Source organism: Cyprinus carpio, chromosome B15 (assembly GCF_018340385.1).
Source record: "Cyprinus carpio isolate SPL01 chromosome B15, ASM1834038v1, whole genome shotgun sequence".
NCBI classification, from domain to species: domain Eukaryota; kingdom Metazoa; phylum Chordata; class Actinopteri; order Cypriniformes; family Cyprinidae; genus Cyprinus; species Cyprinus carpio.
The window spans coordinates 7,999,424-8,017,136 of NC_056611.1; the positions used below are offsets into that span (position 1 = coordinate 7,999,424).

Here is a 17,713-nt window from a genome sequence, read left to right on the forward strand (position 1 = left end):
AAAGTTTAATTTTTATCATTACATTATGGAAAATAATGAACTTTTTCACAATATGCTAATTTTTTGAGAAGGACCTGTATATTTGTTCATATGCAGCTGTTCTGTACATACACAGTGCGTGAATAATAACAATAATAATAACAGCTGGAAATAGTTGGTGTTAATAAATGAAATATATTTGAGAGGAAAATATGCTTATTCCAATGCACAAAGGCTTATTTTTTATGCATTTTTTTCCCTCTGGATTTTGAAGAAAAAAAATGTAACCTGGAAATCTTTTTGTGAGATTCACCAGTTTCTTCACAGAAATTCTTATTGCAAGAATATTTCATATTTATTACATTATTTTGTATTTTTGGCCATAGACACTGGTAATGTACAAGAAATAACATACAATTACATATTTGCAATATCAGAATATCAGAATATTGTTTTCATTATGACCATATACTGCCCTTGAAATTCTGGGTAATTTATACAAATTTTTGAGCATTCCATCTGCAAAATACTATTTTCTTGTAAAGGGACAGAGCACAAATAAAATAAAATAAATTCTGGTGTTCCCCAAGGCTTTGTCTTGGGCTGCTTACATGATGCAAAACGCAAAACATAAGAGATGATGGACAACTTTTATGGACGAATCTTGACAGACCCTGTCCAAAGCATTTTCACTGTAAGGAAAAATACTCAATAAATAATATACAATTACATATTTGCAAATACTAGCATACCTTTTGAGTGGTTCCATACTATAGTGGGGATTGGGTTTCCCTTTGCCGAACAATTCAGGATCACTGATTTCCCATATATGCCATCCTGGTCTCTTGGCTGTACCTCAAAATGTGGCGGAACTGAGCATAAAAAGAATGTTATTTTTAAAAACACGTATAATATAAAAGCAACATTGAAAATCTAAAAGATTTTCCTTTTTATAAACATAATAGAAAATGGGACCTAAATAATTCAAAAATTATATGGAATTATATGGCAAGAATTAAAATTCTTACATTATAATAAGAATAGATAAATTTATCTCAAACCTTTAACGATGAGCTGTATGCTATGCTCGACGGCAGCAGCCTCATTACGGGCAATACAGGTGTAACTGCCGTTATGAATTTCTGACAGGTTTGAAATGCGTAATGAGCTGGTAAAGTCTATGTTGTCTATGGTGACACCCAGGCTGGCATTGATTGGTCGTCCATCTTTATGCCAGGTTATAGACATCGGCAGGTCACCAGATATGACCACACAGGGGATGAAGACACGCTGACCGATGGAAGCACTCTGAGAGTCGGAGTGTTGGATCAGAGGGGGCACTGAGAAAGAGAGACGGAGTAGTAAGAAAGATGCACCACCACATAAAATCACAAACAAAGGAAACAATGCAGTTATAATTTGGATTAACATATTATTGCACAGCAATAGTTTGATTTAAAGTATGGCTATGACAGTACATTTATGTCCCTAGTCTCCTTATATCAAATACATATAATCATATAACCAATGTGATGCAACTTTATGAAGAAACGCTACATGTAAAATGAGCGGTTGGTGTGTTCTAAGTGGTTGTGACAAACAGCTCAGAATGCACACAATATGGGCTGGTGGACAGAACATATGTGATCACGCATGTACAATTATCTGTGATTTGCAATAATAAGGCTCCAGTCGGCCTTCATAACAAGTCATTACAGCTCAGAATCTAGAGATTTCACAGAGGAGGCGGCATAATGTGAACTAATGAGAAAGAAACAGGGCAAAGAAAGACAAAATAAAGAAGCTCCCAGTAAATTCAGCATAATGCGTTCCCCGGGGACCTTGCAAGCATGGTGCTAGTCAGCCTGTCGCGTTTGAGAATCAATGAGTTAAAATAACATTGAAATAAAGCAGCACTTCAGTGCTTATTTAATTCACAACAAAATGGGGATAATGGACTCCAGGGAATCCCTTCGCACGCATCAGAATTTTAAGCATGAATGGACCAAATTAGCTAACTTAATCACATCAGGGTTTTTTTTCTGTCTTTATGACTTTGAATTCTCTCCCCCCCCCCCCCCCTCAAAAAACAGTTTGCTTGGTTATTCCATAACAACAGTATCAAATATTTGCAGTATATTTAGTATATATTTTAACTTTAACAATATAAGTATTTTTCTAATTGGTGCTCTAATTGTGCTTTGAGGTAAAGCTTGTCATGTTGGAATTACCGTAACTATAAGATCCTGTAAAAACCATTAGCATCTTTGTAGAACTTGTAATTGGGTAATTGGTAAGTGACATGAGATTCTTTGCACATACAGTTGATACATGCGTTCATATTGATTACATGGAATATTTGTTATTTTCCTCTCATAGTCTATATTTCTGCATAAATATAACCCAAAAAATAATCAGATCAGATTCAAGTCCTGAAAGTTGACAAAGAGAACCCAAATCAAACAAGTGAGATAAAAATATATACTTTGTAATTTAGTTATTCAGGAAAATGATCCAATATTACATATCTGTGAGCGGAAAAAGTATGTGAATCTCTAGGATTAGCTGTTAATTTGAAGGTGAAATTAGAGTCCATCTGTTCGGAGGTGTTTTTAATCAGTGAGAAGGTGTCAGTGTGTGCCCTGTTTTATTTAAAGAACAGGGATCTATCAAAGTTTGATCATGTTTGTGGATGTGTATCATGGCACAAACAAATGAGATATCTGAGGACCTCAGAAAAAGAGTTGATGTTGTTCATCAGGCTAGAAAATGTTTCAAAGCCATCTCTAAAGAGTTTGGACTCCAACAATCCACAGTCAGAGAGATTGTGTACAAATGGAGGAAATTCAAGACCACTATAACTCTCCCCAGGAGTGCTCCACCAACAAAGAACACTCTAAAAGCAAGACGTGTAAAAGTCCACTAGGTTTCAAAGGACTGCAGGCTAACTTCTAAGCAACTAAAGGCCTTACTCACATTGGCTAATGTTAATGTTTATGAGTCCATCATCAGGAGAACACTGAACAACCATGGTGTCCATGGCAGAGTCACAAGAAGAAAGCCACTGCTCTACAAAAAGAACATCATGTGGACAAGCCAGAGGAATACAGGAGAAATGTTTTGTGGATGGATGAGATCAAAATAGAACATTATGTTTTAAATGAGCAGCGTTACGTTTGGAGAAAAAAAAAAACACTGCATACCAACATAAGAACCTCATCCCATCTGTGAAACATGGTGGTGCTAGTATCATGGTTTGGGCCTGTTTTGTTGCATTTGGTCCGGGATGGCTTGCTATCATTGATGGAACAATGAATTCTGAATAATACTAGCAAATTCAGAAGGAAAATGTCAGGACATCTGTCCGAGAACTGAATCTCAAGAGAAAGTGGGTCATGCAGCAAGACAACGACCCCAAGCACACAAGTCATTCTACCAAAGAATAATAACAGTTAATGTTTTTTAATGCTTCCGAATGACTGAGTCAAATTCCAGACCTTAATCCAATAGAAACTTTGTGGAATGAGCTGAAGCAAGCAGTTCAAAGGAGGAAACCCACCAGAGGTGAAGTGGTTCTGTACTGAGGAATGGGCTAAAATTCCTACAAGCCATTGTGCAGGACTGATCAGCAGTTACAAGAAACGTTACTTGCAGTTATTGCTGCAAAAGTGGGCTCACACCAGATACTGAGAGCAAAGATTCACATACTTTTGCCACTCACAGATATTTAACACCGGATAATTTTTTGCAATAAATAAATGACAACGTATATATTTTTGTCTCCCTCGTTTGATTGGATTCTCTTTGTCTACGTTCAGGATTTGTGTGAAAATCTAATTATGTATTGGTTGATATTTATGCAGAAATATAGAAAATTCTAAAGGGTTCACAAACTTTCAAGCAACACTGTGTGTGTGTATATATGTATATATGCAATTTTGCGGTGATCAAATGCTCACTAGGATGAGATTGACATTACATGAACATGCATCCACTCCCTAATTACGGAAATCTGGATTTGATTAAAGCTCTGATGCCTCTAGTGATGAGTTATGGAATGATATTGCAATTTTACAGTATATTAATACATTTCAAATATACAGTATATTAAAAAAAGACTACTTAGTGTTTCCAAATAAAAATCTAATAAATTTTTAACATTCATTCAGGTCATAGTTAATTTGACTAATAATTCATTGTAATATTAAGTAATTATATTTATTATTTTACAATTATATTTTGACATTTTCTTAAAAAAAATTGTGTGCATTTCCATGTAAAACTTGCTTCCATAATGCTACGGTATAGTTTGATGTTGCTATGTAGTTGATAAGGTCTTCTTAAAAGTTATTACTGCATTAATATATGGTTGTAATGGTGATTTTTGGTTGTTAAGTGGTTGCTTACTGGCCTAGAGTTTAAAATGTCATTTTAATGTAGTGATTGGAAATTTCACTTGAGGGTTAAAGAGTTCCCAAAAGAGATTTCATATCAAGTCTTGATATGAATTCATGAATTTGCTGCGTTGACCAACAGTAAGCTGTTTGGCTTGAAAGGTGTGAGCCATGTCATATTGCTAACCTACTATCAGTAGCCTTTTTTGGCCCACAAAACTGAAATGAAATGATTTTGACGGCACCACAAGTCAAAAATGTTTACTCTCAAACAGTATATTAATAAATTTCAAATATACAGTATATTAAAAAAAGACTACTTAGTGTTTCCAAATAAAAATCTAATAAATTTTTAACATTCATTCATAGTTAATTTGGACTAATTCATTGTAATATTAAGTAATTATATTTATATTTTACATTATATTTTGACATTTTCTTAAAAAAAATTGTGTGCATTTCCATGTAAAACTTGCTTCCATAATGCTACGGTATAGTTGATGTTGCTATGTAGTTGATAAGGTCTTCTTAAAAGTTATTACTGCATTAATATATGGTTGTAATGGTGATTTTTGGTTGTTAAGTGGTTGCTTACTGGCCTAGAGTTTAAAATGTCATTTTAATGTAGTGATTGGAAATTTCACTTGAGTTCCCAAAAGAGATTTCATATCAAGTCTTGATATGAATTCATGAATTTGCTGCGTTGACCAACAGTAAGCTGTTTGGCTTGAAAGGTGTGAGCCATGTCATATTGCTAACCTACTATCAGTAGCCTTTTTTGGCCCACAAAACTGAAATGAAATGATTTTGACGGCACCACAAGTCAAAAATGTTTACTCTCAAAAAATTTCTTTGATATTCTGGTCTTCTTTCCTCAAAAAGACGCATGATTTGAGTTATCTTTCATGTAGCACAGATGTTGTGGGACAAGTGTGCCAAGGTAGGGTTAGGTATTTGTGAATGTGATCATAAGATTGAGCAATAGTGATACTAACCCTAAAAAAACAACATTGAATATGTCCCAATATTAAAATCTAGCATTCTTGTAACGGCTGACTTATGGTGCTTTTCCACTGCATGGTACGGAACGGTACAGTTCACTTTTGGGGGGTTTTCCACTGGGTACAGTACCTGGTACCATGTAGCTACTTTTTTTAGTACCACCTCGGTTCAGGTTCCAAGTGAACCGTACTGTTACCAAAATGTGGCGTGTAAACTCTGCTGATCACAGATTGGCCGGAGAGAATCATCACTACTTGCGTCACTGAACTTGCGACACAAACACAAAAGAACTGCTAGATTTAAATCAGCACAGCCAGCGAAGGATCGAACGCAACTGTTTTGAACGAGCGCACCTTTTTTTCATAACCAAAAATTTTTGTTGTTGTTCCTTTCGTTGATAGCAGAGGAGTGGATCCAGTGAAAGCTTGATGGGGCGACGCGGAATGAAAAAGTTTTTTTTAGGAGTCGCGGCAGTAAAGCAGCTATAACGATATGAATAATCCCGTCCACTCTAAAGCGATACTAAACTGCAGTGGAAACAAACCGTGGCGAGCCGAGCCGTACCGTACCGTAATGAGCCGTGCTGAGCCGGGTCGTACCACTCACTGGAAAAGCACCATTATATGGCAGTACCTTTCACTGTCACATGGACGCTCCTGTGAATTTGTTTCTCTGGATCCACCAACACGTAGCATGTGTACTCCCCCTCGTCTGAGTTTTGCACATTGGACAGCTTCAGTGTGCCATTGTTCTCAAAGGCACGTTGGCGATGGTTAAACGGGAGCAGGTTGGAATCCTTATACCACTTAATAGAGTAGTACGGGTAACCAATGATGCGACAGTGAATGTACGTGTCCCTTCCAGCGATGGCAGTGACATTTTTCATTGGTCGAATACTGGCAGGACCTGTTGCGAGAAAGAACTATCAGTACACAGTGTCTCAGAAAATCAGCTGAAAGTCTTATGTATTACGTGTCAATAATTTCGTTTTCAACTATTAGCTATATATTCTGAACAAATCCACTGTAAGTAACTAACTAAATAATAGTGCTGTCAAACGATTAATCGTATCCAAAATAAAAATTCTTGTTTACATAACATATGTGTGTATACTGTGTATATTTATTATGTACAGTATATATGAATACAAACACATGCATTTATATATTTAAGAAAAATATGTTTATATATTAAATATATTTATATATAATATAATATATAAGAATATAAATCTAAAATTGTATATACATGTAAATATTTTTAATATATATACTGTATGTGTGTGTATTTATATATACATATTAAATATACACAGTACACATACATATATAATGTAAACAAAACCTTTTATTTTGGATGCAATTAATCTCGATTAATCATTTGACAGCACTACTAAATGACTAATAATAATTTATTCTAACTTCAAAGCCTTGTGGAAGGATTAACTTAAAGCGATACTCTACCCAAAAATAAAAAATTGCTTATCATTTACCATCATGCCATCCCAAATATTTATGTTTTTGAAATGAACACAAACAAAGAATTTTAGAAAAATATTCCTTCTCGATAAGCCCATATCAAAAACCACGTAAAACAAACATGATGATGATCCATACGATCCCAGCTGATAAATAAATGTCTTTTAAAGCAAAACAATAGGTGTGTAAGAGAAATATTTTAAACCTATATATATATATATATATATATATATATATATATATATATATATATATATATATATATATATATATATATATATATATATATATATATATATATATACGCTTAAACCAACTTTAAAATACTAACATTTTAAAGTTTGTATAAGCACTTTGTGAAACTCATGTGAGAACTGATGGTCCTCTGTGGTACCACATCACTTCTCACATGAGTTTAAACAAGCGCTTACATCAAGCTTCAAAACATGCTGATGTTGCGTAAACTCATATGACAACTGGCCGGAAGCAGTGGTTTATAGTTTAAAAGTTTCAAATATTAGTATTTCCTCACACACACCAATCATTTCTCTTCATATGAAATTAATTAACTGGGGTCGTATGGACAATCGTTTCTGAAGCATTAACTTTAAAGGGGCCTATCCGCTTGCATTATATAGACTCAGTGATGGATTTCACTATTTTTTTAAATCTCTGTTTGTGTAATTTGAAGAGAGTCAAATGTCTGGGATGACATGAGGATAAGTAAATGATTAGAGAACTTTAATTTATGGGATGAGTATCCCTAAGGGCAGGCAGAGGTTAACTTTATGTAACTAAGCAAAACGTAACAACGACCATTTGGAGAAAAGGCAGTAGATACTTGACAAAATCGAGTACAAACACCTACTTCCAATAAACAACTAAATGGTATGTTCACACTTTGGTTCATGGCTTATGATGCTTTACCAAATACTTTTTAAAAGTCCTTATAGGAGAAGGAATGAAAAAAATAAATAAAAATAAAATACTTGCGTGACCAATGTCACTGAAAAGTGAGCAGCCACTACTGCACTCTATACCAGGACTGTCCAACCCTACTCCTGGAGGGCCACTGTTCTACAGTGTTTAGCTTCAACTCTAATTAAACACATCTGAACCAACGAATCAAGATCTTTAGGCTCACTAGAAACTTCCAGGCAAGTACGTTGGCATGTTTGTAGCTAAACTCTGCAGGACATTTGCCTTCCCGATGCAGGATTGGACATTCTTGCTCTATACTATGCATTCCTATTTGACTGCAATATCTATCTCTATCAGGAGGTGGATCACAAGAGCTCTACTGCCTTCACTCCCACTGGTTGTCTCCACACTCTCATTTGCATTAAGTTAAGCTCTTTATTCTGCCATTAATGTTCTCTGCTGGTTCTTTTTCAAAGTGCCAAATTTCATTGAAAATAAATCACTTTAAGTTGCTTTCTTGCGGAAAGCTGTTGACCATGAGAATGTACCTTTTAGGAGGCTGCCCTGCAACTACAACCTAAAACATTAAATTCTCCATCTAACTCAAATTTTCATATAGAAACCAGACAATCTCCAATCAAACGTGAAATTGTTGTGTGTTCTTGTGGTGTGGTGTGGGTGTTTTTGAGGAGTTGATCTGACAAGCACCTCTTACGTTTATTCGAGCCTGGTAGGAGACCGATCCGGCCGAGTTGTTGCAGGTGCAGCGATAGACTCCCCCATCGGTGACCTGTGTGTGAGACACATTCAGGTAGCTAAGCACGTGGCCTTCCGTGGTGATGATGCGATCCATGCGGTGGTTGCTGTCTTTGATGACGGGGTCGTCGTCCAACGTCCAGGTGACGGTGGGGAGCGGGGTTCCTTTCACGTGACACACCAGTGATATGGGCTCATTCGGGCTCACCACCTTCTCACTGAAGGCAGAGAGGATCTTTGGCGTCCCGTCTAGAGAAGTGGAAGAAATATTTGACAGCTTTTTTATTTTTGCAAATGGTTACAGCACTAAGCACTGAGTATAAATAATAGTAGAAGGTTTGAGTTTTATTTGATTTTAGGGCATTTATTATTAATAGTGTATGTGATTAAACTAACTGAAATTAAAGTCATTATTTACTGAAAAGCTTGCCGTGAAGTATCATTCACATCTGCATTCAGATTTAAAAATATCCCACTGCTAGATATGTTCAAACAGCATTTTTTTCTTGTATGGGTTGAATGAAGAATTACATTTGAGAGATACTATGAGTTTACAGTAAATATTAACTTAAATATGTGACCCTGGACCACCAAACCAGTCATAAGTAGCCAGGATATATTTGTAGCAATAGCCAACAATACAGTGAATGGGTCAAAATAATTGATTTTTCTTTTATGCAAAAAATCATTAGGATATTAAGTAAAGATCATGTTCCATGAAGATATTTTATAAATTTCCTACCGTAAATATATCAGAACTTAAATTTTGATTAGTAATATGCATTGCTAAGAACTTCATTTGGACAACTTTAAAGGTGATTATAGAATTTTTTAGAATTTTTTTTTTTTTTGGACCCTCAGATTCCAGATTTTCAAATAGCTGTATCTCGGCCAAATATTTCCCTATCATAGCAAACCACACATTAATGGAAAGAATATTTATGCAGCTTTTTAGATGATATATAAATCTCAATTTCAAAAAAATTGACCCTTATGACTGGTTTTGTGGTCCAGGGTCACATATGCGTTTTATTTCCTTCCTTCCTGGAGTTTGACTATGGTTCTTCTAAACTGATGCTGCATAGAAAAGAGCTGAATGACAATTCTTCAAAAGTATAATGCAATATTTTGCTATTTCAGTTTAAACTTTCAGAAAATATGCAAAATTATGATCTTTGACATTTAGGCCCGTTTTGCATATTCTGAATATTTTCAAAAAAATGTTATGATAAATTGTCTGAATTAAGCAAAACTTTAAAGATTGCATGTAGCTTTATCTTAGGTGAACAAATCCTTACACACACAGAAAGATTATGAATTATTATGAAAAGGATTATGAAACTACATCTTCACATTCACAGTAACTAACAGATAATGGAAAAGCAACAACACTAGACCTAGCCAGACATTTCTTGCAAATCTCTTCAGCCATTTTCCTTTAGCATGGCACGTAACAAGATACAGCTGTGTTTTACTGCTATTGAAATCTTTACTCTCTGATCATCCTGGCTTTTTTTAAACATCATTATAGATTATCAATATCCTCTTTATGCAGTTTTGTGGCAATAGGAGACAGTTGCCTCAGCAACCAAGCTGAAGCAACAAATCTTTTCAACTGCAGGGCTGAGTAGCAGTAGTCCAGCAGAGGGTTATATTAAAACACGTGCACAGTTACAGTTACACATATGCTCCACAATTTCCATGCCTAAGTCCAATGTTTGTGTAACATTCTACCAATTAAGTTTACTTTATCTGATTGACTTTTAAAATCCACCTAGATTTACCCTTCATTATCTATGATATTCTACAATCATGTGTGTGTCGTTCGGCAGCTGGTTGGATAAAAATAGCAGTTGAAGTAATGGTTTAAAAAAGTAAATTCATTTATAAATGTCAACAATTTCATTTGCATAACTGAGATTTGGGGGAGGGGCATTGTTAATTCAAGCTAAATTCATTTTTTAATTTTCATTTAAAGGAATTGTTCACCCAAAAGTAAAAAAATAAATAAATAAAGATAAATAAATAAAGATAAATTAAATAAATAAATAATAATAATAAAATGATAGGGTTAGAATGATATGAAGGTAACAGAATTTTCATTTTTGGATGAACTGGTACTTTAAATTTGATAAATTTATTATGTAGTATTAAAGAAAATATATTTAGGTACAATAGATGCTAACACTTGCAAATGCAAACAAAAAAATATATGCTTCCCAAAATCCATTATCTGTCCTGTGTTGTAAGACATAATATGTTATTTCCTCACTGGCTTGTATTGTACCTTCTGCATAAATTAAATTAAATTAAATTAAATTAAATTAAATATTAAATTAAATTAAATTATGTTATGAAAGAAATTGCCAGTAAGTTTTACAAATAAGCGTAAAGTAACGTTGAAATAAATACAGAATTTTGAAATAGCATTTTCTTGAAAAACACTTAAAAAAATAATAATTTACAGTGTACTTTTGGTAATTTAATACTAACAAACTTTCTTTTACTTCCTTCCATGTTGGACTTACCTTCCAAGACGACCTGAACTAGGTCTTGGGTGGACATCTTGCCATTTCGAGCAAAGCACTGATACGCTCCTCCATCGCTCTTGGCCATTCCTTCCATCACCAGGTTCTCGTTGTTGATGCCTGTTATACGTACATTTATACCCTGATAGATCTTCTCACCATTCCTGTACCAGGTGATTTCATACTCGTCAGAGCCAGTCACACTGCAGAACAGCGACACTTGGCTACCCACGCTGCCTCTCACCTTCCGTGGACTCACCACTGCTTTCAGAGGCTCTGGAGGAGATGGAAACACACATACATATACAACAAAACACTATCAGTTATAATAATTATGTATTAATTCAATTAAATTGACTGTTTCATCATTTATCCTCCAAAATTTGTTGCTAGAAAACATCTTTGTTGACAAACACCATGGTAGTCATTTTCTTTTTGTTTTAAGCAATGGAGATACTTTACAGGTGAAATTAAGTTTATTCCAAAATTGGTTATTTTCCTGTTTATTATTGTGAAGCTGCTTTGATATATATTAACAGAAAAATAAAATGTGACCCTGGACCAAAAAAAAAAACAGTCATAAGTCACACAGGTATATTTGTAGCAAAAGCCAACAATGCATTGTAGGGGTCCAAATTATCTATTTTTTATTTTATTTTTATGCCAAAATCATTAGGATATTAAGTAAAGATCATGTTCCATGAAGATAGTTTGTAAATGTCCTACCGTAACTATATCAAAAATTAATTTTTGATTAGTAATATGCATTGCTAAGAACGTCTTGGTTACGTATGGTAACCCTCGTTCCCTGAAGGAGGGAACGGAGACGCCACGTCGGTGACCGACGAAAATGGGATATCGCTTCGATAGACCAATCTACTTCAAGTGTAAACTAAACGAGCCAATGCACATTGGCATGCAATTATTGCATCTAGCTGCCGCTGATCACACTGTGAGTATAATAAGGCAGCAGGTGCAATGAATACCAGGTTTTCGCTGAGGAGCCGAGCCAGAGACCCGGCGGCTCAGCAACCATGGCGACGGGACGTTCCCTTTCAGTCAGTCACTCTCGACGCCGACGAAAATGGGATCCCTACCAAAGTGCCATGGATGCTGCCCCTTCCAGTGCCCTGTGCGAGCCGCCTGCGCCCCTATTAGGTGTAGGCCGGGGCTCGGAACTAGTAGTTCCACTCACCACTGTCAAACCACTACCTCACTGGATGAGATTGGATAACACTGGGAAAATGTACCCGTTCTGCTTGGAACAGGGACGCTGCGGAAGCCCCATCCTTCCCAAAGGAGGTCTCGGGAGCAAATACACATATAGCATCCGTTTAGGTGTATATGGAGAAATTTGAGGTGATTCAAACCCTCCTGGAAAGGCAGAAGTCTGCCGGGGAAACACGGACTCTAAGCCTATACCGTGGACTATATGCATACGAGTACCGCTTAGGTCTCAATATGGAACCCAGCCTTCCATGGTTCTCACGGATTCATCATGAAGGTCTGGCGCCGGACGTTCCGCCACGTCCAGCTGCCTAGGGTGATGGAGGATCTCAACAGGGTCGACAGTACGGACACTCTGGAGCAGTTTTAGCAGGGCCGACACTAACCGGGGCCTCTCGGTGCCACTACCCATTTGAGGTGAGAACACAGGAGGATACCGACTCTACACGAAGGCTATTGAACCCAGCAACGTGTTAGGGGTCGCCCAGCCCACAGCTCTACAAATATCTGTCAGCGAGGCACCACGAGCCAGCACCAAGGAGGATGCAACACTTCTAGTTGAGTGAGCTCGCAACCTGAACGGGCAGGGCACACCCTGTGCCTGATAAGCCAGGGCTGTGGCATCCACAATCCAGTGGGCCATCCTCTGCTTAGAGACAGCATTCCCCTTCTGCCGGCCTCTGTAACAGACAGAGAGCTGATCTGAGGTCCTGAAGCTTTGTGTCCGGTCTACATAGCATCTCAATGCTTGGACGGGACAGAGCAAAGCCAGGGCTGGGTCTGCCTCCTCCAGGGGCAACGCTTGCAGGTTCACCACTTGGTCTTTGAAGGGTGTAGTGGGAACCTTAGGCACGTAGCCGGGCTGGGGCCTCAGGATTACCTGGGAGTCAGCCGGCCCAATCTCTACGCATGAATCGTCGACCGAAAATGTGTGCAGGTCCCCTACCCTCTTGATGGAGGCCAGTGCAAGCAGGAGCAGAGTTTTCAATGAAAGAAACTTTGGCTCAACTGAATGCAAAGGCTCGAATGGGCCCTGCTATAGTGATTTCAGCACCAGAGTCAGGTCCCAATAGGGTATGGAGGGGGGCCGGGAAGGATTTAACCTCCTGGCCCCTCTAAGGAACCTGATGATGAGGTCATGCTTACCTAAAGACTTCCCATTCACGGGGTCATGGTATGCAGCAATAGCGGCAACCTGGACTTTGAGGGTGGAGGGAGACACCAGTTCGGAGAACCAGGTCCGACTGGGCCAATACGGCGCCACTAGCAAGACTCGCTCCTCGTCCTCCTGGACTTTGCACAGTGTCTGTGCGAGAAGGCTGACTGGGGGAAATGCATATTTGCGTAGGCTCCGCGGCCAGCTGTGTGCCAGTGCGTCCGTGCCGAGAGTTCCCTCGGTCAGGGAGTAGAACAACTGGCAGTGAGCGGTCTCTGGAGAAGCAAACAGGTCTACCTGAACAGCTCCGAACCATCTCCAAAACAGCTGGACCGTCAGGGGATGGAGTCGTCATTCTCCCGGGAGCATTGCTCGAGACATCCTTATAAGGATGATCCGTCGTCTTTACAAAGACGCACCCATGAAGCTCTTTTAGAGAAATTTGCTCTTTAGGAAATGCTCTTTCAGTGCTGAGGCGCATAGGAGAATTGGCCGCTTGCAACACTACAGGGGGTAGTGCAGCCTGAAGTTCGCAATCCACTCGACACTGGAACGACCACCACTGAAGCGCCGTCTCGCAAACACACAAAGCTTCCGAGACCGTGCTGAACTCGTAGTTCACAGCAGACAGAGTTGAGCAGAACGATACTAATGCTCAGCTCCGATGCGAAAAGCTGGTATGCATTGCACCTGCTGCCTTATTATACTTACGCTGTGATCAGCGGCAGCTGGATGCAATAATTGCATGCCAATGTGCATTGGCTCGTTTAGTTTTACACTCAAAGTAGATTGGTCTATCGAAGCGATATCCCATTTTCATCGGTAACCGACGTGGCGTCGAGAGTGACCAACTGAAAGGGAACTTAATTTGGACAACTTTAAAGACAATTTTCTGAATATATTGATTTGTTTTTCATCCTTAGATTACAGATTTTCAAACTGTTGTATCTCAGTCAAATATTGTCCTATCCTAACAAACCATCAATGAAAAGCTTATTTATTCAGCTTTCAGATTATGTATAAATCTGCATTTAAAAAAATGTACCCTTATTACTGGTTTTGTGGTCCAGGGTCATATATATATGTATATATATATATATATATATATATATATATATATATATATATATATATATATATATATGGCAAAAGCACATCAAAATTACAAAAACTAAAAAAAAAATGAACTGAAAGCAGAAAATACTAAATACTTAGCACTGTTTTGGATGAATCACAGCAAGTAAAGACTTGTTAGCTAATAACAGTCCATTCACACTTGTGTGCTGACTAATGATGCTCAACTCAAATTTCTTGGCACACAGCAAACTCAATTTAAATTTTAATCGCTTATCATTTACATGAATTGTTTTGGTTTGCAAAACAATAGTGAAAAGATCTGCCAAGATTGAATTTGTCAAAGGGGACTTATCATGAAAAGTTTCAATACAAACCTCTAAAAAAGCCAGATGTTGTAAAAGTGAGAATGCTATGATGGTTAAATACTGTCACAAGATATCTTACGTTTAACCACCAGCCGTCCGACCACTTTGGCATTCCCGAAGCTGTTCCACACCTCACACACATAACTGCCTGCATCACTGGGTCGTGTGGCCTCGATGAGAAGGCCCGACACACTCTGGTGGTACCGACTGTCTGATTCTAAGGGGGTGTTGTCCCTCAGCCAGCGATACCTGGGCGTAAGGTGACCGGACGCTTTACATGGGAGCTCCACCCGATGACCCACCATAACCTCCCTCCGTTCAAACCCATCCAGAATCACTGGAGCAGAGTCCACAGGTTCTAAAAGAGAGTGAGAGAACATACAGTTTCTTTATCATCATTCGAATATCCTGATTTGGTGCTCAATTAATGTGAACAATTATTAAAAAGGGTTCTTATTATCATTAATGTTAAAAACAGTGCAGACAGTCAAGTTACTTGTTAATGTAAACTTGTTGCATTGCATGTCCAGTAGTAGAGTGACTATTCAAATGATACTCTAGAACAGTCTCTTGTAACTTGTAACTAATTGCTTAATCATTTTGTTTGATTTTTTTATATTAAATTGAAATTTGATATGCAAAAATATGTAAATAATTGTCATATGAATTTTTGACCAAATCACGAAGCGCTGGCATTTATCAGTAGATATATGAGAGAAGGTTTATGTGAAGCCGTGCATGGCAGCAACACAGAGGCCCCTCACCTGATAAAAGCAGTCTGGCACTGTTGCTCTGTCTGGTCTCCCCTGTGTATCGGTGCCGCGTGGTACAGCGATAAATATTCACCGCGTCCTCTGACTGCACATCCTGAATATACAAGGCCCCCATGGATGTAATAAGATATCTTGGCCCTGAAAAAAAGAACAAAATATTGTGGTTAGAATCGCTAACCCCAATTAAAGGCATATGACATGCTGTATTATGTTATTTGTCTTCATATTCCATCAAAACCAAATGTATGTAAAACCCTTATTGCTTTTATAAGATAAGAGAATCCACACGTGATGTCTCTTTGAAGCCAGAGCTGGCAGACCTGAGGGAGCAGAGTATTGAACTATTGGACGTGACTGTTTTGCAACTGAGCCAATCGCTCAAGTCAGTCGCCCAGAGCTTGAAACAGAAAAAGCTTTCAACAACTGCAGCCATTCTTACACTTCACACATTCACAGCCGGAGAAATGTTACAATTAGGATTGTTAGTGCTTTTCATTTATTTTCAGGATTATATTGCGTACACTAAATGACTGCATAAATGGACACAAATTATTGGGATGTTGATGCATACGAGATGAGAAATGGATCTTGTGGTGCACAGGGGTTGAAAAGAGACCGACAGAAAAGGAGAAATAGAGAGTCTGCAGCTATAGCAAGCATTGACCTAGTTAGAAATGAGAGTCCAGGATTTGATACCCCAGAGGGGGTTATAGTTTCTGGTTTACATGCAGTCGTCTGAGACCTGCTACCAGCAGTGCAAATGGAAAACTGGAAAAACGCATCTGTGCACTGCTGTTTTGAAAAGGTTAAAATTAGAAAGGGGGGAGAATTCAAGCACGATTCTTACATTGTGGAATTTGAGGATCACCTAATTTCACAGCTATTTCATAGCGTGTTTTGTAAATGGGCCCTTTTTCAGGAAGCGGTGATTCTGATGCATAGCTATGTTTCCATCCAAAGATTCAAATTAAAGTTATGCACAAAACTATCACATAAAACATATGTGAATAAAGCATCCAATGAGTCAAAGATAACAAAATCATCACTTCATGGTAAACTGTGGCACAAAATATCACTAAAAATTGGTCAGGCGTTTCAGAATGACCATGATAACATATAGTTGCTATGAAGGTCACATGACATTTTTTCACATGCGCATGGAATAATTAATTTGGTAAATGTGTTTGCATCAAAGTTTATGCACATTTTTTCTTATCAGATAAAAAGTTTATCCTACTTAAATGTGCACATAAGTTTTTTTATGCACATTTTTTTAAATGTATGCGCATCTCAGTATTTCCTTTCAGTGGTTTTTCTGCAATATTCCAAAATGCGCATAAAAATAGGTGGATGGAAACGCAGCTTGTGAGAGCTTACACACTTTCAAATTCAGGAGAAACATTTTGATCTGACATATAGAATAGAATAGAATAGAATAAAATAGAATAGAATAGAATAGAATAGAACATGTGACTTGTCTGGTAGAATCCAGGTCTGATAGAATTTCCAAAACCGCACATTTACACAATTACACATTTTTTGACACCACAACACACTGTTTGGATGTATTAAATATCAATACCTGTGTACAAATACAAAGAAACTAAAACTGGCAAAAGAGAGAGAAATAATACCATGGTATTACTGTAGAAAAAACCACGTCACACCTGACTATAAGTTGCACCAGGTTGCAAAACATGGATAAGTCACACCAGTGTATAAGTAACATTTCTTTATTACATTCAGAAAAAAAAAAAAAAAAAGGAAAAGGAAGTGTAAATGCCGGGTCTAATTACATATTTGAAAGCATAACTGAAACTACTGTCATGTGAAAAATGCACTACAAATAAACTCTGGACCATGTGCCTCTTTCATGTTTTACATGCTTGACATTAATTGCATCATAGAGTATACATCACAGCATATTTCAGATGATAAAAAGATGACTTATAGTCCAAACAAAAAAAGGTATGGTTATTTTGCCAATATAGCCACAGTACTGGTATGTGAAGATGCTTTATTTAATAACATCTTCATTTATAAATGTAATGCATTTT

At 37.4% G+C, this 17,713-nt stretch overlaps 1 protein-coding gene across 3 annotated transcripts in view; it reads right to left on the reverse strand.

The window, feature by feature from the left end:
- dscamb (Down syndrome cell adhesion molecule b) overlaps positions 1–17,713 on the reverse strand; it is a 142,374-nt gene that overhangs the window by 45,668 nt on the left and 78,993 nt on the right. For all 3 annotated transcript variants that reach the window (XM_042739094.1, XM_042739093.1, XM_042739095.1), the window contains exons 4-10: positions 15,648–15,794; positions 14,963–15,241; positions 11,059–11,334; positions 8,483–8,779; positions 6,009–6,281; positions 1,041–1,319; positions 732–851 (exon numbers count right to left, since the gene is read on the reverse strand). In XM_042739094.1, coding sequence (XP_042595028.1) covers positions 732–851; positions 1,041–1,319; positions 6,009–6,281; positions 8,483–8,779; positions 11,059–11,334; positions 14,963–15,241; positions 15,648–15,794 — 1,671 coding nt within the window. The remainder of the gene's footprint in view (positions 1–731; positions 852–1,040; positions 1,320–6,008; positions 6,282–8,482; positions 8,780–11,058; positions 11,335–14,962; positions 15,242–15,647; positions 15,795–17,713) is intronic.